Source organism: Garra rufa, chromosome 13, assembly GCF_049309525.1.
Source record: "Garra rufa chromosome 13, GarRuf1.0, whole genome shotgun sequence".
Taxonomy (NCBI): domain Eukaryota; kingdom Metazoa; phylum Chordata; class Actinopteri; order Cypriniformes; family Cyprinidae; genus Garra; species Garra rufa.
In genome coordinates this window covers 44,152,310-44,173,693 of record NC_133373.1, presented here as the reverse complement: position 1 = coordinate 44,173,693, position 21,384 = coordinate 44,152,310, and the positions used below count along the sequence as shown (strand labels likewise).

At 38.1% G+C, this 21,384-nt stretch overlaps 3 protein-coding genes across 3 annotated transcripts; 1 reads left to right on the top strand and 2 right to left on the bottom strand.

Moving 5' to 3' along the window:
• The first annotated feature begins 6 nt into the window (after window positions 1–6).
• Window positions 7–9,956, top strand: disp1 (dispatched homolog 1 (Drosophila)). The gene is made up of 5 exons (XM_073852938.1): window positions 7–107; window positions 1,699–1,826; window positions 4,056–4,153; window positions 5,808–5,905; window positions 6,003–9,956. Exons 2-5 carry the CDS (start codon window positions 1,753–1,755, stop codon window positions 9,555–9,557), a joined length of 3,825 nt encoding a protein of 1,274 aa, XP_073709039.1. The 5' UTR covers window positions 7–107; window positions 1,699–1,752; the 3' UTR covers window positions 9,558–9,956.
• A 1,062-nt stretch (window positions 9,957–11,018) lies between these two features.
• On the bottom strand, window positions 11,019–15,773 carry tlr5a (toll-like receptor 5a). The gene is made up of 2 exons (XM_073852939.1): window positions 15,492–15,773; window positions 11,019–13,724 (listed from the first exon to the last, which is right to left on the bottom strand). The coding sequence occupies exon 2, from the start codon at window positions 13,712–13,714 to the stop codon at window positions 11,069–11,071; it is 2,646 nt and encodes an 881-aa protein (XP_073709040.1). The 5' UTR covers window positions 13,715–13,724; window positions 15,492–15,773; the 3' UTR covers window positions 11,019–11,068.
• Window positions 15,774–17,315: 1,542 nt separating this feature from the next.
• tlr5b (toll-like receptor 5b) lies at window positions 17,316–20,720 on the bottom strand. Its single transcript, XM_073853130.1, has 2 exons — window positions 20,561–20,720; window positions 17,316–20,381 (listed from the first exon to the last, which is right to left on the bottom strand). Exon 2 carries the CDS (start codon window positions 20,369–20,371, stop codon window positions 17,735–17,737), a length of 2,637 nt encoding a protein of 878 aa, XP_073709231.1. The 5' UTR covers window positions 20,372–20,381; window positions 20,561–20,720; the 3' UTR covers window positions 17,316–17,734.
• Window positions 20,721–21,384: the final 664 nt, after the last annotated feature.

Here is a 21,384-nt window from a genome sequence, read left to right as displayed (position 1 = left end):
CTGATTGGCCAGTGGTGGTGTTGGGGGTGTGTACCGTTCTCATCGTGGTTTGTGCACTGGTCGGTATCCTCGTGCCCGACCTGCCTGACTTCTCAAACCCACTGCAGGTGAGCTTCTTAAAAGGATATTGACATTTTCAGACTTTTTTTTATGCATCAGGTTGTAACTAGATAAAAAGTTTGGTTTGAGAAAGCCTAGCTTGAAAGTGTAAAGCAGCTGTAAAAGCTTGAAGTTTTGATCTTTATATAGATAGATTAGATGATTAGCATAATGCTAGCATGATTAGAATTAGTTACCATGATTCTAACAATTTTCTAGCATGTTTAGTATGTTTCTAGCATGATTAGCAAGTTACTTGCATTTACTAGCATGCAATTAGCAAGTTGCTAACATGTTTCTAACACAATTAACAAGTTATTAGCATTTTTCTAACATGATTAGCAAGTTACTAGCATGGCATTATAATGTTTGTAACATGATTAGCAAGCTGCTAGCATGTTTCTAGCATTATTAACAAGTTGCTAGCACATTTTTAACATGTTTCTATCATTAGTAAGTTGCTAGCTTGTTTCTGACTTGATTAGCAGGTTGTTAGCATGTTCCCAGCATGTTTCTAGCTTGTAGAATGATTTGCATGTTTCCAACATGTTTCTAGCCTGACTAGCATGTTTCTAGCATGATTAGCAAGTTGCTGACATGACATTAGCATGACTGACAAGTTACTAGCATGTTTCTAGCATGATTAGCAAGTTGCTAACATGTCTCTAGCATGATTAGCACATTATTTACATGTCATTACCATGACTGACAAGTTACTAACATGTTTCTAACATAAACAAACATGTTTTCAGCATGATTAGCAAGTTACTAACATGGCGTTAGCATGACTGACAAGTTACTAACATGTTTCTAGCATAATTAGCACGTTAACATGTTTCTAGCATAAAAAACATGTTTCTAGCATGATTGGCAAGTTACTAACATGACATTAGCATGACTGACAAGTTGCTAACATGTTCCTAGCATGATTAGCAAGTTACTAGCATGACATTAGCATGACTGACAAGTTGCTAACATGTTCCTAGCATGACTGACAAGTTACTAGCATGTTTCTAGCATGATTAACAAGCTACTAGCATGTTGTTAGCATGATTAACATGTTACAAGCATGATTAGCAAGTGCTAGGCTAGATAGTTCAATAGATTAGAACTATTAGATTGAATGGGGGGAAGGGAAGCTTCATTGAGTCTCAAGGGATTCTGAGAGTTTAAATTTGAATTTTGACAGTTGGAGTTTGAATAGTGTTGGCTCATTTGAACATTCCGTCAATGGAAGTCTATGGGATTTTTATGATTTTTAATCTTCAATTTTATGAAAACTGTAAGTCAGATCTGTCTGAAAAGTTGCAGCACATAAAGTGAGATCAGTCTGAAGAGCTGGGCTGAGTTTGGTGGTTCTAGCTTGATAGCTTTGGGAGGAGTAGTTTTCAGAAAGTTAGTCTAAGATGAATAATAATAAAAAGCCTTTTCTCAAGCCAACCTAATAAATTACAGTGCCATGTGATACCGAATAATTACCATATTCTGTCCAAAAACATGTCAGTTTTTTTTTTACTTTTTTTTTCAGCAAATTTATTAACTAAACCAAATTCTAAATGGGCAGTTCAAGTGAAGCATTGTTGTAATTTTTCTTATTAGGGATTTGAACCAAGAGGCACTGCGATAGGCCAGAGACTTGTAACATGGAACAACATGGTGAAAAACACTGGCTACAAGGCGACGCTGGCCAACTACCCCTTCAAATACGCAGATGAGCAGGCCAAAAGGTAACAAAGTCCACTTCTTATCTGATAACCACACTTTCCTGTTCATATTCATCCAGAACAGCACTACACTACACTACTCAGGCCAGGATTGGTCAAAATTGGTGCGTCTATGGGATTTTGGGTTTGCAGTAGGGAATGTGACCCATTTATAATTTATTTGCAAATATGCATCTTAAATGCACATTGCAAAATGAACAGCACATTAGACATGAGGCTGATTTTAGTTGCAATGTAAGTCAATACAGTGGTGTAAAAAGGTGTTGGCCCCCTTCCTGATTTTTTATTGTTTTGCATGTCTGTCACACTTTGATTTTTCAGATCATCAAACAAATTTAAATATTAATCAAAGATAACACAAGTAAACAAAACATGCAGTTTTTGAATGAAGTTTTTTATTATGAAGGAAAAACAAAATCCAAACCCACATGGCCCTGTGTGAAAAAGTGTTTGCCCCCTAAACTTAATAACTGCTTGGGCCACCCTTAGCAGCAACAACTGCAATTAAGTGTTTGAGTCTGTTACAGCGCTGTGCAGGAATTTTGGCCCACTCATCTTGGCAGAACTGTTGTAATTCAGCCACATTGGAGGGTTTTCGAGCATGAACCACCTTGTTAAGGTCATGCCACAGCATCTCAATAGGATTCAGGTCAGGACTTTGACTAGGCCACTTCAAAGTCTTCATTTTGTTTTTCTTCAGCCATTCAGAGGTGGATTTGCTGGTGTGTTTTGGATCATTGTCCTGCTGCAGAACCCAAGTTCGCTTCAGCTTGAGGTCACCAACAGATGGCCGGACATTGTCCTTCAGGATTTTTTGGTAGACAGCAGAATTCATGGTTCCATTTATCACAGCAAGTCTTCCAGGACCAGAAGCAGCAAAACAGCCCCAGACCATCACACTACCACCACCAGCTTTTACTGTTGCTATGATGAAATGCTGTGTTACTTTTAGGCCAGATGTAATGGGACACACACCTTCCAAAAAGTTCAACTATTGTTTCGTCAGTCCACAGTTTTCCCAAAAGTCTTGGGGATCATCAAGATGTGTTCTGGCAAAACTGAGACGAGCCTTTATGTTCTTTTTGCTCAGCAGCGGTTTTCGTCTTGGAACTCTGCCATGCAGGCCATTTTTGCCCAGTCTCTTTCTTATGGTGGAGTCATGAACACTGACCTTAACTGAGAGGCCTGCAGTTCTTTAGATGTTGTTGTGGGCTCTTTTGTGACCTCTTGGATGAGTCATCGCTGTGCTCTTGGGGTAATTTTGGTCGGCTGGCCACTTGGAAGGTTCACCACTGTTCCATATTTTCGCCATTTGTGGACAATGGCTCTCACTGTGGCTCGCTGGAGTCCCAAACCTTTAGAAATGGCTTTATAACCTTTTCCAGACTGATAGATCTCAATTACTTTCTTTCTCATTTGTTCCTGAATTTCTTTGGATCTCAACATGATGTGTAGCTTTTGAGGATCTTTTGGTCTACTTCACTTTGTCAGGCACACTTTTTCCACACAGGGCTATGTGGGTTTGGATTTTTTTCCATTCATAAAAAAAAAAACCCTTCATTTAAAAACTGCATGTTGTGTTTATTTGTGTTATCTTTGAATAATATTTAAATTTGTTTGATGATCTGAAGTGTGACAAACATGCAACAAAATAAAAAATCAGTATATTTTTGGCAGACAGTTTATTGAAGATACATTTGGTCCCACTTTTTATGTTTTTTTGCTCCTGAATAATAGCGGTGATTAGTAATGCGATCTGTGTTGGCTGTGTCATGACTCGTCTGATCCGGATCATTGTAAGCTGGATTACACATCATGACAGAAGCGGTCTGAAAGAGAAAGAGCGTCTGTATGGCACGGCTCCGTCTCAGCATGTGCATAGGCGTCTTCCCTCTGATTAAAGACACTTCCTGTCTGTGGAACAGGATGTGCTGTCAGCGGCAGTCCTGCCCTCTGTCAGTAATAATGATAACGGTCATTTCAATCGCAGATCTCTAATGGCAACAATGTGAGTAGAGCCTGAAATTGTATGCTGCGGCGTGCTCTGGAATTAATAATTAGGGCGGATTTTTGTTTCCGTAAAGCTGTCTAAATCTGACAAGAATCAGACTGCATGTCGTGAACCGGTAGATTATGGTTTTGGCTGACTGGGTTTTGAGGCTTTGTTTTTAGCTTTTTAACCAGAAGTGTTAAATGCATTGATTTAAGTTGCAAATTCTTTCCTGATTTCAGTCACCAAGATGACAGGTGGTCCAAGGATCACTATGATCGAAAGAAAAGACAAGCGGAGTGGGATTTCAGTAAAGACAGTTTCTTCTGTGATGTGCCAGGTGAGTTTTAACTAATTTGCTTTTGCACTTTCTCATTCTCACTCTCGTAAAACCTCCAAAACCATACTAAATAAATACAGTACCAGTCAAAAGTTTTTGGACAGTAAGGTTTTTAATGACTTTTTTGCTCAACAAACGTCGTTTGACCTAAAATACAGCAAAAGCAGTGATATTGTGAAATATTTTTACTGTTTGAAATAACTGTTTTCTATTTGAATATCTGAAATAAAAAGATTTGTAACATTATACAATATACCATTCAAAAGCTTGGAGTCAGTCTTTTATTTTTTGGGGGGAAAAAATTATAGAAATTAATAGTTTTATTTAGCAAGGATGCTTTAAATTGATCAAAAGTGGTGATAAAAACATTTGTAACGTTACCAAAGATTTCTATTTCAGATAAATACTGTTCTTATATGAACTTTCTATTCTTTCTATCAAAGAAACCTGAAAAAAAAATTACTCGGCTGTTTTCAACATAATGATGAATGTTTTTTGAGCAGCAAATCAGCATATTAGAATGATTTCTGAAGGATCATGTGACACTAAAGGCTGGAGTAATGATACTGAAAATTCAGCTTTGAAATCACAGGAATAAATTACATTTTAAAATATATTCAAATAGAAAACTATTATTTTAAATAGTAAAAATATTTCAAAATTTACTGTTTTTGTCATAATAGACTTGATTAAAAACATCAAAAATCTCTATGTCCCAAAACTTTTGCCTGGTAGTGTATATGTATTAAATATATATCTGTATTAAAAGTAGCATCAATGTTATTCAAAAGTTTGGGGTCTTTATTTTGTTTTGTTTTTTTACATTATTTTATAATACATTTGATCATTTTGTAAAAGAGTATTACAAATAAAAAGAATTTAATTTTAAGAGATATTTTAAAATGTAATTTTATTCCTGTGCTGAACAGTAACATTTGATCAATTTAATGTGTCCTTGCTAAATTAAAGTATAAGTTTCTTTTAATTTCACTTTAAAGACATTAATCAAATCTGCCACCTAGTGGTGCATTTAGAAAGGCAACTGGCTTTCATTTCACTCCTAGAAAAAAGGTACAAAAGTTGCCACTGGGGCAGTATGCTTTTCAGAAGATATAAATTTGTTAAATTGATTATTTATCCTAAAGGGGGAAAAAAGGTCACATTAGTACCTAAAATGTACATTTTAATACCTTATGGTACCAAAAATCAATTCTAAGTAGCATGGGTATATTTGTAGCAATAGCCAAAAATACATTGTATGGGTCAAAATGATAAATTTTTCTTTTATGCCAAAAATCATTAGGATATTAAGTAAAAATCATGTTCCATGAAGATATTTGGTAAATTTCCTACCGTAAATATATCAAAACTTTTGATTAGTAATATGCATTGCTAAAAACTTCATTTGGACAATTTTCTCAATATTTAGATTTTTTTTGCACCCAAATATTGTCCTATCCTAACAAACCATACATCAGTTGAAAAGATTATTTATTTAACTTTCAGATGATGCATAAATCCCAATTTCAAAAAACTGACCCTTATGACTGGTTTTGTGGTCCAGTGTCACATTTGTACCTTTCAAAGCAGTGCCACACCAGTAGCAGCTTTTGTACCTTTCAGTGTTTAACAACCAAACATTGTCTCTTCACAGGTGACAGCTATTCCCGACTTGTATTTGCGTCTGCAGAGGGAAAGAACTTATGGAATATACAGGCAATAAAATCCATGTGCAATTTTGACAATACACGGGTATGTAGCATTGCTTTGCATTGCATATATTGATTATACCATTTGCAGATGCTGGAAATTAGTGTTTCACTAGTGTTTCTCATGTCTGGTCTTTCAGGTTCGCTCTCATCCCCAATACTTGGATCTGTGTCAGCGCACCACTGCTGCCTCATGCTGTCCCAGCTGGACGCTTGGGAACTACATAGCCGTCCTTACTAACAAGTCCTCCTGCCAAAAGATCACAGAGCGGGATGTTTCCCACACCCTGAAGATCCTGCGCTCCTGTGCAAAGTATTACCACAACGGCACTCTTGGTCCTGAGTGCTGGGACATGACGACTCGTAAGAAGGACCTCAAGTGTGGCAACGTCCCACGGAAGTGTACAAAATACAACGCTGTGTATCAGATTTTTCACTTTTTGGTGGACAAAGACTTTCTGAATCCAAAGAACATGGACTACCTTCCACCTAACCTCAAATACAGCATGCTCTTCTCTCCAACGGAGAAAGGAGAAACAATGATGAACATTTACTTAGACAACTTTGAGAACTGGAACTCCTCGGACGGGATCACGACCATCACAGGAATAGAATTTGGCATCAAACACAACTTATTTCAGGACTACCTTCTGACGGATACCATGTATCCAGCCATAGCTATCGTCATCGTGTTGGTGGTCATGTGCATCTACACGAGATCGATGTTCATCACCCTCATGACTATGTTTGCCATCATCAGCTCACTGATCGTCTCGTACTTCCTGTACCGTGTGGTCTTCGACTTTGATTTCTTCCCCTTCATGAACCTCACCGCGCTCATCATACTGGTTGGAATTGGCGCTGACGATGCCTTCGTGCTCTGCGACGTCTGGAACTACACAAAGTTTGACAAACCCAATTCTGAACTCTCTGAAACGGTCAGCGTCACGCTTCAGCACGCTGCGCTCTCAATGTTTGTCACCAGCTTCACCACGGCTGCTGCCTTCTACGCCAACTACGTGAGCAACATCACTGCCATCCGATGCTTTGGTGTGTACGCTGGTACTGCTATCCTTGTTAACTACATACTGATGGTCACCTGGTTGCCAGCTGTGGTGGTCCTACATGAACGATACCTGGTGAACCTCTTCACATGTTCTCGGGGACAACACCACCAGACGCAAGGCACTACGACGTTTTGGACAAACCTGTGCCAGATGGTCAACAAGTGTCTTTTTAGCATTTCAGAGGCCTCTCGGATATTCTTTGAGAAGGTTTTGCCTTGCATCGTGATCAAGTTGCGTTACTTGTGGCTCTTGTGGTTCTTGGCATTGACGGTGGGTGGTGCCTACGTTGTTTGCGTGAATCCTAAGATGAAACTGCCATCTCTGGAGCTGTCGGAGTTTCAGGTTTTCCGCTCTTCCCATCCCTTCGAGCGCTACGATGCAGAATACAAAAAACTCTTTATGTTTGAACGGGTCAACCACGGGGAAGACCTCCACATGCCAATCACAATCATTTGGGGAGTTACTCCAGTTGACAGTGGAGATCCGCTGAACCCTAAAAATAAGGGCAAGCTTACGCTTGACACAACCTTCAACATTGCGAGTCCTGCAAGTCAGGTATGGATTCTCAACTTCTGCCAGAAGCTTAGAAACCAGAGCTTTGTGTTTCAGTCTGAGGAGCAAGACTTCACAAGCTGCTTCATGGAGACCTTCAAGCAGTGGATGGAAAACCAAGACTGTGACGAAGCTTCCGTCTATCCCTGTTGTAGTCAATCCACGTTCCCATACCGACAAGATGTCTTTGAGTTGTGCATCAAACGTGCAATTATGGAGCTTGACCGAAGCACCATCTACCACCTTGATAGCAAGACTCCAGGGCCGAGGTTTGACATCAACGACACAATTCGAGCAATTGTCCTCGAGTTTCAAAGTACCTATCATTTCACTCTGGCATACGAGAAGATGCATCAGTTTTACAAAGAAGTTGATGCTTGGATTGAGGAGGAGCTGAGGGATGCTCCTGAAGGACTAAGCTACGGATGGTTTGTAAGCAATCTGGAGTTCTACGACTTGCAGGACAGCCTTTCCGATGGGACTCTCATCGCTATGGCACTGTCGGTGGTGGTGGCCTTCAGTGTTATGCTCCTGACCACCTGGAATATCATTATCAGCCTCTACGCCATCATATCCATCGCCGGAACCATATTTGTCACAGTTGGATCACTGGTGCTCTTGGGTTGGGAACTGAATGTACTTGAATCAGTGACCATCTCAGTTGCCGTAGGCCTCTCTGTGGACTTTGCTGTCCATTATGGAGTGGCGTACCGCCTCGCCCCAGAACCAGACAGGGAAGGGAAGGTGATTTTCTCCTTGAGCAGAATGGGCTCGGCTATAGCGATGGCAGCGCTCACAACCTTCGTAGCCGGTGCGATGATGATGCCATCCACAGTTTTGGCCTACACCCAACTGGGCACGTTTTTAATGCTAATCATGTGCGTTAGTTGGGCCTTTGCTACGTTTTTTTTTCAATGCATGTGTCGCTGTTTGGGACCTCAGGGCACCTGTGGACAGATTCCTTTGCCAAAGAAACTCCAGTGCTATGCCTTTTCAGAGCACACGTCTGAAAACCAATCTAGTCTGAACCAAGGTAAACTCGGTGCTTGCTACTCGCCCAAGTACCAGATAAATAGTGCAAGAAGTGAGGGTCGACATGAACACTATGAGCTTGAGCCCTTGGCGTTGAATGTCAGAAATGAGGAAAAGGCCTCTGATGGGGATCAGGAAGCGTGTACGCCGTTGCACAACGGCGTCACTTCTCATCATGCAACCGACCCAAGAGAACCAAGCCCTGAGATTGAGAATGGCTTACCAGGCACAGAACTTTCACATCTTCATCAGTACGCGTACACTACAAGGTGCACCTGTGAGAACTCCATGCATCAGTATATGAGGGAGCAACAAAGGACTCCTTACCATCCTTGCAGCCAATCTAGAGAAACCCAATGCCCCGCTAAACAGGCCAATCACTTACCTGTGGGGCATAACCTTCAGTCCTCACGGGATACGACACACACTCCTGATTATATGAACTGTGGCCATTTCCAACATTGCTCACCGAGCCAAACATCAATGCCAGGCCCTCATAGATGTTTCCCTGGAGGCTACAGCATGCACGCAGTGCACCTTTTACATCAGGCACTGTTGTCCGATACTGCAGTGCACGACGAGTCCCACATCAGTGCATGTGGCCCCAATTCGTCTCTAACGGAGAGCCAGAACTTTCCAGCACACATTCAGTTTCCAGAGATTCAGCGCTGCGCTGTGCCTGACACAACTCGAGTCTGTACTGTTAATCACGATACACAGAAAACAGGGGACCTAGCATTAAATTCCCAGACCCCTCAAAAAATACCATGGAACCGTATAAAATCAAAAGCCAATGGCACTTGTGTTATGCTGCAGGACAGTCGTGAGATTCGCGAGGCGATTCCAGTTATACCGGAAGAGAGTGTCAAATGCAATCTGAGTGACAAAGACAATGAAAGGACAGCGCCTGTTTCTCCCAAAAAATTTAACTGTTTTAAAAAGAGTGTCAAAGCGAAGTGCAATTCTGTAGAGTTTCACAAGCCAAAAACCAGCGTGCCTACTATTGCCATTAACTCAAAAGCCTCATCTGAGAGTTTATGCTAACATTTAAAATGAGAGCGTTAGCTTGAGATATCAGAACATATTGCCATATTAAGATTGAGCACAGGAAAGAGTTTCTTGACATTATGTGCATGGGAATCCTGACATGATGTCAAGGAAAACTTTTTGACCCATTTTGACCCACTGGCTGGTATTTGTGCGACGTCTGTTTTAGATTATTTTTTTAATGTCTGGCCACAGGCCATCACTTTTTCCTGGGAACAGAAAAGCATAATCAGAATTATTTTCCTGCACATTTCATATGAACTTGTATATATATTTTATGTGTGTTGTGTATGTATTCGAGTCATGCACTTTTTTTGTTGATGCTGATTTGAATGTTTCGCCTATAAAGTTTGTAATACTTCACAAGTAAACTTCAGTAGTTTCTGTGATGGTGAATCGAAAGACTCATTGTGCTTTGTTTTCAAAGTCGTTCTTAGATAAAACCACCCTCCTCCTGCAGTGTGCAAACATTTACATTAGCCTTGGGACTTCAGGGAAATTGAGTCAGTTTATGTGACTTTACACAAAAGAAAATGTTTCTGTCAAATACTTGCAAAATTGAGTATGGTTTTAAGCGTGCAAATGTGTTCTTGACATATACTGTGTATTTCTCACCAGAAATTTATTTATTAACTAATCATAGTCACAAATTTTCTGTTATTTGTTATTTAATATTGGGTGTAGCAATAACGGCGGCTGCTATCTGGTGTAATAATATTAGTAATCAACAATTTGATGAATTTAAAATAATTTGTACTATATTGTATCCAACATTTTAGGTGTAACCATCTGGTGTTTGCCAAGGTTTAACAAACAAAGCATAATTTTACAATGTAGTACATTCTTTAAAAGTCACATTTTATTTAAAAACCAAGTAGTGTCCTACAGATATTTGGACACATGTGAATTGTAAAACAGTATGATTTATTCAACGTTATGTGCCAAATACTGAAACAGTATGAAAATAAAAAATAAAAAGATGTACTATTTACAAAATATGCGACCCTGGACCACAAAACCAGTCATAAAGGTAATTTTTTTCCAAAATTTAAATAAGCTTTCCACTGATGTATGTTACGTTTGGATAGGACAATATTTGGCGAGGAATCTGAGGGTGCAAAAAAATCTAAATCTTGAGAAGCCTTTAAAGTTGTCCAAATGAGGTTCTAGGCAATGCATATTACTGATCAAAAATAAAGTTTTGATATATTTACGGTAGGAAATGTATTGTTAGCTATTGCTACAAATATACCCGTGCTACTTAAGACTGGTTTTGTGGACCAGAGTCACATATGTGAAACATTATGTAAAGCAACTACAGTGTTAATGTTTCTGTAATGTCACAGTTCCATTACACCAACTGACCGAGAAGTTCATGCTACTGCACATTTTGGATAACACAAAATAAACTTTTATAACTATACAGTTCAGTATGGTGTCAAGCTTAATGCACTTTGGATGGATGAGAACTTCAAATGAAAGGTATGTCCATGCAAAGTCCTTCACAGTTACACTGCTGTGTCTGCAAGAACATTTGCTGCTTTAGGATTGTTTTCGAACTCCTTGTCTTTAACATTTGTTTGCTTAACCTTGGTGTTTTTTCTTATTTTATGCAGAAGTTGGTCATAAAACCACTCCAAGTCCTGGTTGTCATCAGGCCACAGAAGGTATCTCCTGTTCTCAATGTAGGATCTCAGTTGTTCGTACTTCAGTAACCTGTACTGCGGTATGTTTCCTACAACCAGCACCAACAAAATGTCTTTAAGTTCCACTAGCATTCTGCACTGAGCCAGGTTGAAGGTTTCTAAGCACCAGCCATCCTTCAGAAAACGTTCAGACACAACACAAAGAGTTTTGTGACTATTCTGGATAGCATTTCGCATGTTTGTAAGATGGTCCTCCCCGGGAATGAAGTCTCGCTCCTCAAAGCAGCAGCGGAGAGCATTCTGCTCTGAGAATTGAGAGTCGAGCCTCTTCAACAGCGCTCTTTCCACCCACTTAATATCGCTGGAATTGAAAGAAAGATACACGTCATACAAGAATCGATCAGGATTGGGCTCCTGTTGCTTTCCATCTACAAGTTTGCCGACGAGTTTTTTGTAAAGCTTAAAGATGTAGCCACGTCGACAGACGTAAATTATGATGCCAGTAGTGAATGATAGGATTAGTGTGGAACAGAAAATGAAAAGCACAAGCCTTAGTTTTTCAGCGTTCCTCTCATCCTCTTCATCCTTGCATTGTATGTTGGATCTCACAACCGAAACCATGTATTGATCCTCAGGACTGGCACATGTCACGTCCTCAATGGGGTGAAGAAAATTAATGTTGGTTTGATTTAGCCACGTTTGGAAATCCCTTAGCTTGCAGTCACAATGAAAACCATTGCCTTTCAGGCTGAGGTAGCTGAGGGTGCTAAAGAGGTTTGGATCTACTATATAAATAGAGTTATATTCAAGATTAAGATATTGAAGACTTTGAGGAAAAACACCATTAGGAAGGTAATTCAAAGAGTTGAAGGACAAGTCCAAAAAGAGCAAAGTAGTAAGTTCTTTGAAAACGTCTTTGGGAAGCGACTGAAGTAGGTTGGAACTTAGAAAAAGCACTTCTAACTGGTGAAGGTTGGTAAACACATTTAAACATGTTCCTTCTGACCAGATAACTTCCAAACCTGTGTTTGCAAGATCAAGGATTTGTATGTTTTGTGAAAGCACTTTATGCTCGTCGTGAGGGCAGTAAACGAGCTTGTTACCTCGAAGAACAATTTCCTCGATTTGAGGAAACGTCTCTAGTATTATGTAGAGTTCGGACACGGAAGATATTTGGTTAAAGTGCAGGTAAAGGGTTTTGAGGTTCGTGGCAATGTTGGGTAATTCAGACACGTGTGCAATTTTGTTGTCACCGAAGTAGAGCTTCTCTAAATTTGGTAGGATTGCAAATCTGTGTGTGTATTTGAGAGAATTTCCTGTTAGGTTTAGGCTGAGTAGATTTGGAAGTCCTTGAAACGACTGAGATCCAAGCATCCATATATGATTATGAGACAAATCAAGTACCTCAAGTTTTTCTAGATTCTGAAACGTTTCAAAATTAACACTACCCAGGAAGTTTCTAGACAGGTCTAGGGTTAGTAAATTTGCCATACCCAAAAATGCATTCTTTTCAATCTTGTTAATCTGATTTTGTGCTAATGCAATTTGTTCCAGATTTGGCAAATAACCAAATACGGAATATGTCAGAGCAAAAATATTTGAATTGGATAGATCGAAAGTCTTAATACCACTCGCCTCAAGATCTTTGAATGTAAATCGATCTGGATCTTTTGAATTATTGCCAGAAGATTTGCCTAGGCTGCGACTGTTACTCAAAATTAGACTTTGGATTTGGCTACCAGTGATTGCGTTAAAAAATCGCTTTGCGTTGTTAACATTGAAGCCATTTCCAGATAAGTCCAACACAGTTATAGACATGTTCCTAAATGGGTTTCCACACTTGTCCCATCCTAACCAGTCTTCCTTCATGTTTTGCAGAGCCACAGAAGCCAGTTGCAGAAACTTGAAATGTTTACCCTGAAAACTGAGGAGGTCATCTTCACAGATGCTGTTCAGTTTGTTGTAAGAGAGATCTAGAACGTGGAATCCCTTCATGTTTGAAAAGAACGATGCCGGCTGGATTCTGTAAATGTTGTTTTCACGTAAGATGAGCATCTCAAGAGACACCAGAGGTTTGAGGATGTCACCAGACAAAATGGATCCATCTAAACTGCATTGAGTGAGAGTGAGGTTTTTGAGGTTTGATAATCCGTTAAATGCTTCTGCATCCATTTGCAGCCGGTGGTTGTAGTCTAGCTGAAGTGATGTTAGATTAGAAAGTCTTCGGAATGTGTTGTTTCTGATCACAAGTCCTGGTGTTTGGTGCATCATAATGAGAACTTGCAGACCTCCCACATGAGAAAAGGATGTTTCACGGAGTTCAGCGATGCTGTTGTTACTCAGATCCACGTTATTTACATGCATAGGCAGCTCTGGCACTTCTTGAAGGCCTCTATTTGTGCAGAGGACAACAGAGCTGTCGATTGAACACACTGATGTGCATTTCACAATTTGAGAGCTCATGCATAATCCAAGGAGGAGAAGAGATAATGTGTGCCTTGTTGCCATTCTGAAATCACTGTAGAAAAAAAGGGGAAAGATTAAAACAGGTTCATCAAAAAAAAGACACTTCTGTTATCCTTTTTCACTTTGCTGAAGTAGAAGACAGACAGAAACACAAGGGTGAGTGCATGATGGTAATGTTCTCTATCTTGGGTGAAGTATCCCTTTAAATTGTGCATTTTAAGTTTGCAATTGTGGATGCTAAAAATAAAGAGTTGTGCAATGCAAGTTAAAATTTAGGTCAGACTAAAACCACAGAATATAATATATGGGCCATTCTACAGAATTTGGTAAAACTGCTGTCCAGCAGCCAAAAAACACATTTTAAGATCCTTTTGAAACCCACAATAATATTTAAAAATATTAGTAAGCTTAATTTATCTATCATAATTTATTGGGTACTTTCAATTGGGAGGTGGCTGTCCTGAACCCTAACCGCTACATTTCAACTTATGAAAATGATATATTTTTTGTATTTTATTTTTTTTCCATTGTTGTAAATTATGAAACTGTTAAAAAAAATGTTCTGCATTTTTCATGTCACTACCGAAACATTGTATGTTTTATTCTATTGGCTGAGACTGATTTTAACTACAAGCCTACATTTATGATCAGGAAATATTCCTGTGTCCCCATCTCTCAAAGCTACGAGGTGTAAGTAGACATGCCCCATCATTTTGAGGTAAATGTGTTCAAAGTCTGAAAAATCTGTGTAACTTTAAGGAACGTCACTACCGAGCAATATTTCGTTTTTATATGTATACCGCTGTTCAAAACTGTGCTAGTTAACCATGTGCTGATTAGCATCTTTGAGCTAGCTTTAAAAGTATCTAAAATTGTCACTACCGAAACATTTGGTGGCATTTCGGTAGTGAAATCTTAGTTTTTTTTTTTTTTTGGGCCTTGTTGGTGATAAAAAGGGAACACATAATCCTCATATTTAGGGCAAATAAACAAAATTTTTGTACAGTTATGCAATTTTTTTGTATTTTGGTATATTTTAGCAGTGTTTTAGTATTAAAGAGTTAAAATTCTGTAATGTGATGTGGTCGTTACCAAAGCATTACGGTCACTACAGAAACATGGGATGTTTTGTCAAAAATGAAGTATACTAAATTATCAACTAAGATGTTATGATAGTTTTTGGTTCAATGTATATTCAAACTAATGAATCCTTAACTTTGAAATCAATATGATCTACATTTTGCCTTTTACAAATTAACATTGGATTCAAAAGACAACAATTCTCATGAATTACACTTAAAATATTGTTTAAATTTTCATTAAAATTCTTAATAGGTCTTCTAATTAAACAATAACCCTTTTAATTAAATTATATATTAATGTGTTGGTAGTGACAAGTTTTGGTAGAGGACAAATATTCCAAAATTGAAAATACAATGAAAATCAACTGCACAGTTACTAGAAATGTACCTTGGATATAATACAATTTGCACACAAATCTTTTGGAAAAATACACGTTTTCTTCAATACGTTTCCAACTCTGACTTTGGACCAATTTTGTAGAATGGCCCATATAAAGTATCTAAAATCTACTTAGAACTTACTAGAAGCGTACTATAGAACAAGTTTATCGTACACACTGTTTGCTTATAGTTCAAGGTCCAGTGACTTTAGGGGAAAAACAGAAGTTTTTAATGTGGAATTCATTACACACTTACGAAATCTTACTATCAATGACCGATACATAAAGTAACATGAGAGCCTTACTGCAAAGTAAAGCAGATGATAATAATAACCGATCAATAGTTTAGCGTCTTACCTGTTTGGGCATTAATCCATAGTTTTACCCTGTTTAGCAGTTTCTTCAGTCATTTAGTTGTCAAGTTTCAAGAGTTCCGTACGGCGATAATGTGGAGTTCCTCTGTTCTCTCTCCCTTGTTCGTTTCATGTGCGTTTCTCAACATTTCTGAAATGGGAAATAACTTTCTGACCCAGTGACTCACTTTCCGGTAAGGGATCCTTCAAGGGCGATTACTGAACACAAGTTCAGATACTACAAACATGAATAGAACGGTGAGATATTAAGGACATTAACAATGTAGTTTTGTTTGCTGTGTGCCGCCTCCTTTTCTTCGCCCTTAGTGATTAGAAGAGCAATATACTACAGTACTGCACAGACCTCAACTTGTACGTTTACTAGCTGCAGTATGTACCTCATAGGAGCAGCATGAAAAAGCAGCAAACAATGGGTATTTTAATTCATTAAAGAAACAATGTAAAAATCAGCTGCGAATGCAGTCCTATTTAATATTTTAACACCTACTATAATAATTAGCAGACATGATGAATCTTCCTGTATTTTGACGATAGTTAAGCATATAAATAAATTAATTTAGATGAATAGGCCTATTCCAAGTAATCGCCGCTCTTACCCATGAAAAAGCGCGGGCGCTTATCATTCAAAAATTAACGGTCACTTCGAAAGACTCGTTATTCGCCTGACGATTTCTTTTAATTACTACGTCGCTCGTGTTTGGATTTGTTGAATATTAAAACACTTAATCATCGACCCTGAAACATCATATTGTTTTTGTTTATTGGCAGACTGAATCTTAAGCTAAGTTTAAGGGTAAGAGAGCGTTCAAAAATAATATTTCTTGCTGTTTTAAAAGCTATAAATTAGTTTTTAGATGTTAATCTGCTTCTGTTTTGCTTTCCCCCCAAGTTTAGTGATTAAAAACATAAGAATTATCATTCAATACAATAAAGTAATATGAGAGTTAGGCCAGAAAATGAGTAAATATAGCCAACAAAAAGAAAACAAGGGTTTGATTGCAAAATCAACCTGACTTCTCAATCTGGGGATATTTTAAGCAAGTTCCTGCATGTGCCTTACAAAGAGCATGCTGTTAAATGAGGAAGTCAGATCTTAATGTTGCAATTGTGTTAAATAAAAAAAAACATGAATGCAGTATACAATTAGTGGTAGATAGCAATTTTTTTTTTTTTTAATTAAAATTAAAATTACACACTTTGAAGGCTATTCTTCGGTCAGCTATGTTTGCACAAGGCGTCTCTGAAAGATTGCTTTCTGTACTTAAATCACAATGTTAATATTAGCTTTGCAATGTTGTCTTTCTTTTTATTTTTTCCAGTGTGCCTTATAAAAATGTGTTCCTTATAACAGGAAATTATACAATATGGCATTGTGAGGTCAACCAAGGATATATGTGATCCTGGACCACAAAACCAATGTTAAGTAGTATGGGTATTATTTTTTAGAATATTAAGTAAAGGTCATGTTCCATGAAGATATTTTGTAAATTTCCTACCATGAATATATTAAAATTTAATTTTTGATAAGTAATATGCATTGAACTTCATTTAGACAACTTTGATTTTCTCAATATTTAGATTTTTTTCTTTGCAGATTCCAGATTTTCAGAGATTCCAAATATTGTCATGTCCTAGCAACCCATACATCAATGGACATTTTCCAAAAAATTCAAAAAGTTTTTTTTTTTTTTTTTTTTTGTGGTCCAGGGTCACATATTATGATCAGTTTTTCAATGAAGACTGTGTAATTAGAGTTCTCTGACAAGGTAAGATTTCAATTTAATATTTATTTAATCAGGCATGCAATTGCTACTATTTCCAAACTGTTCAAAGTACATAGGCCAACACTTAAATGACACAATTTGTCAATTGAGGTTTCTTTACAAATTTCATTTACCACGTGCAAACCGTTATTACCCAAAAGCATGAGGTCAGATTGCATCATAGAGTTTACACTATAGTGGCTTTGTTGTCTTTGCCCTTTTGCTTGTATTTAGTAAATAAGGTGAACATCAGAGTGTCTTTTCTCCCAGTTAACAATTTTAGGTTGAGACATTTATTCACAGATTGTTTTGGCATTTACTGAAATTATCAGCAGGTTCACAGACAAATATTTTTATTTATAATATTTTCTCATTATAAATCATATATAACAGAAATCATGTGATTATGCATCTTATTTAATAATAATAATTTTAAAAAATACAATCAACAAATATACCACAATTATACTGCTGTGTTTGCTTGAACATTTGTTGCATCCGCCTTCGTTTCTTCGGTTCCTTGATTTGTTTGATTAACCTTTATGTCTTTCTTAATTTTTTGCAGAAGTTGGTCATAAAACCAATCTAAGTCCTGGCTGTCATCAGGCCACGTAAGGTACCTTCTGTTCTCGATGTAGGATCTTACTTGTTTGTACTTCAGTAACCTGTACTGCGGTATGTTCCCTACAACCAGCACCAACAAAATGTCTTTAAGTTCCACTTGCATCCTATTTTGTGCCAGGCTGAAGGTTTCTAAGCACCAACCATCCTTCAGAAAACGTTCAGACACCACACAAAGGGTTTTGTGACTATTCTGGATAGCACTTCGCATGTTGGTGAGATGGTCCTCCCCGGGTATAAAGTCTCGCTCCTCAAAACAGCATCGGAGAGCATTCTTCTCTGAGAATTGAGAGTCAAGTCTTTGCAACAGCGCTCTTTCCACCCACTTAATATCACTGGAAGTGAAACAAAGATACACGTCATACAAAAATTGATCAGGATTGGGCTCCTGTTGCTTTCCATCTACAATTTTGCCAATGAGTTTTTTGTAAAGCTTGAAGATGTAGCCACGTCGACGGACATAAATGATGGCGCTTGCAGTGAGAGATATGATAAGTGCAGAACAGAAAATGAAAAGCACAAGCCTCAGTTTTTCTACAGTGCTCTCATCCTCTTTTTCCTCACATTGAATAATGGATTTTACAACCGGAACCATGTATTGATCCTCAGGACTGGCACATGTCACATCCTCAATGGGGTGAGAAATGATTACGTTGGTTTGATTTAGCCATGTTTGGAAATCCCTTAGGTTGCAATCACAACGGAACTGGTTTTTCATCAGGCTGAGGTAGCTGAGGGTGCTGAAGAGATTTGGGTCCACTGAATAAATAGAGTTGTATTCCAGATTAAGTATTTGAAGACTTTTAGGGAATATACCATTGGGAAGGTACTTTATAGAGTTGAAGGACAAATCCAAAAAGAACAAAGAAGAAAGATCTTTGAAAATGTCTTTGGGAAGTGACTGCAGCCCGTTGGAAACCAGAGAAAGCTGTTCTAACTGGTGAAGATTGTTAAACACATTTAAACATGTTCCTTCTGACCAGATCAGTTGCATCGTTGAAAGCCCAAGATGAAGGATTTGTAGTTTGTCCGAAACCACTACCTGTCTCTGATTATAACAACTCGAAAACATGTTACCTTGAAGAAAGATTTTTTCTATTTGAGGAAATTCCTGTAGTATAGTGTACAAATCTGACAAGTTCTTTAACATGTTGAATTCCAGGTCAAGGGTCGTGAGATTTTTCACAATGTTGGGTAATCTAGACACAGATGAAATTCTGTTGTCACCCAGATAGAGTTTCTTAAGGTTTGGTAGGGTTGCAAAGCCATTAACTGATTCCAGAGCATTTCCTGTTAGATTTAAGTTGAGTAAACTTGGGAGTCCCTGAAATGATTGATCTCCAAGCACCCTGATGTGGTTATAAGACAAATCAAGCACTTCAAGTTTCTCCAGATTATGAAATGTTTTAGAATCAATGCTACCCAGGAGGTTTTGGGACAGGTTTAACTTTTGTAAATTAGTCATACCCAAAAATGCTTCGTTTTCAATAATGTTGATCTCATTTTGTGCCAATGTCATTTGTTCTAAATCTGAAAAATGACTAAATACTGAATCTGACAAAGCAAAAATTTGTGAGTTTGACAAATCGAAAATCTTAACACCACTAACCTTAAGACCCTTAAATGTGAGTTTGTCTGGATCTTGGAAATTGTTATAACCAAAAGAACTTCCCATGTTGTAGCTCTTACTGAGAATGAGACCTTGGATTTTGGTACCGTTGATTGCATCAAAAAAACGCTTCGCCGTGGGAACTTTAAAGCCATTTCCAGAAAGGTCCAACACAGTTATGGACATGTTCCTAAACGGGTTTCCACACTTGTCCCATCCTAACCAGTACTCGTTCATGTCTTGCAGTGTCACGGAGGCTAGTTGCAGAAGCGTGAAGTGTTTACCCTGAAAGCTGAGGAAGTCATCTTCACAGATGCTGTTCACTTTGTTGTAAGAGAGATCCAAAACGTGGAATCTCCTCATGTTTAAAAAGAATGGTGCCGGCTGGATTCTTTGAATGCTGTTTTCTCGTAAGACGAGCATCTCGAGAGACACCAGAGGTTTGAGGACGTCCCCAAACAAAACAGAACCATCTAAATTGCACTGAGTGAGGGTGAGAATCTCAAGTTTGGATAATCCATTAAAAGCCCCTGTTTCTAATTGCAGGAAGTTGTTGTAGTCTAGTTTAAGTAAGATTAGATTGGAGAGTCTTCTAAATGTGTTGTTTCTGATCACAAGTCCTGGTGTTTGGTGCATCAGCATGAGTACGTGTAGTCCTTCAAGACCAGAAAATGATGTTTCGTTGAGTTCAGCAATACTGTTTAAACTCAGATCCACATAATTCACATATGTAGGCAGCTTGGGCACATGATGAAGACCTCTATTTATGCAGAAGGCGGCATTGCCATTAACTGAACACACTGAAGTGCATTTTACAACTTTAGTGTTGATGCACAATCCAAAAAGAATCAGTATAAATATATATTCCATTCTGAGAGCACTGTGGGGAAAAAAACACATGCATTTTAGTATATCTTACTCATTGCTTGCTTATGCTTAACTAGTTCAAGGTTCACTCATTAACTACAACACAGACGCTTTCAACGCGAAAACATTTGATACATGCAGCAATCTGAAAGTTGTACTACATAATAACAGAGCAATAATTTAGCGTCTTACCGAGTTCCGTCACTAATCCATACAGCGTTTTGGCTTGAAATACTGAGAACGTTCCAATAACGCGATATTAGTGTCAAGTAAAAAAAAAAACTATGCGTCCTCTAGCTCGAGTTGCTTGCGGCGATAATGAGTTCTTCCTCTGTTCTTTCTCCCTCTTCATTTCATCTGTGTTTCCCAACCTTTCTGAAATAGGAAATAACTTTCTGACTCAATGATTCATTTTCCGGTAAGGAGCTTTTCAAACGTGAGCACTGTAATTTTGGAAAACTACAATAATTTCAGTCGTAAGTTTTCATCTGTAGCAATATTTCAACAGCAACAGTGCTTTTATTGAAATTTGTTATTCAGAACTTCGTTTTTAGACTAGTTTCAGAATCTTCGTTTATTTATTTACAAGCATAGGAATTTTAAACAATTGTGCAATACAGGAATCACCATAGATTAGTCAACTGAATACCAGCTTGCAATGACTGGACATTAACTCTCGCCTCTCTGGAAGGTACAACATTTTATTTCAAGTTGTGTGTACGAGTATGAAGTAACCTAAATGCACTTGAACTAGTTCCTTACTGACCACTAGAGGGGGTCATTTACCAGCATTACTCAAAAGACCAGCTCTGAACCTTCTGTAGGAGGGAAGTAGCATAGACTAGATAAAACGTTTAAAGATTTAAAGACAGAAATTATTATGGTTTACACTACAAATGCCAACATTACAAACCATTAAAACCATTAAAATGTGACCCTGGACCACAAAACCAGTCATAATGGTCAATTTTTTGAAATTGAGATTTGTACATCATCAAATAAATGTGACCCTGGAC

Bases quoted from the DNA above. Each gene is read 5' to 3' on its own strand.
- disp1 (XM_073852938.1), top strand. From the start codon at position 1,753: ATGGTGAAAAACACTGGCTACAAGGCGACGCTGGCCAACTACCCCTTC. The intron at 1,827-4,055 runs GTAACAAAGTCC...TCCTGATTTCAG, and splicing joins GCAGATGAGCAGGCCAAAAG to TCACCAAGATGACAGGTGGT. The intron at 4,154-5,807 runs GTGAGTTTTAAC...GTCTCTTCACAG, and splicing joins TTTCTTCTGTGATGTGCCAG to GTGACAGCTATTCCCGACTT.
- tlr5a (XM_073852939.1), bottom strand. From the start codon at position 13,714: ATGGCAACAAGGCACACATTATCTCTTCTCCTCCTTGGATTATGCATG.
- tlr5b (XM_073853130.1), bottom strand. From the start codon at position 20,371: ATGGAATATATATTTATACTGATTCTTTTTGGATTGTGCATCAACACT.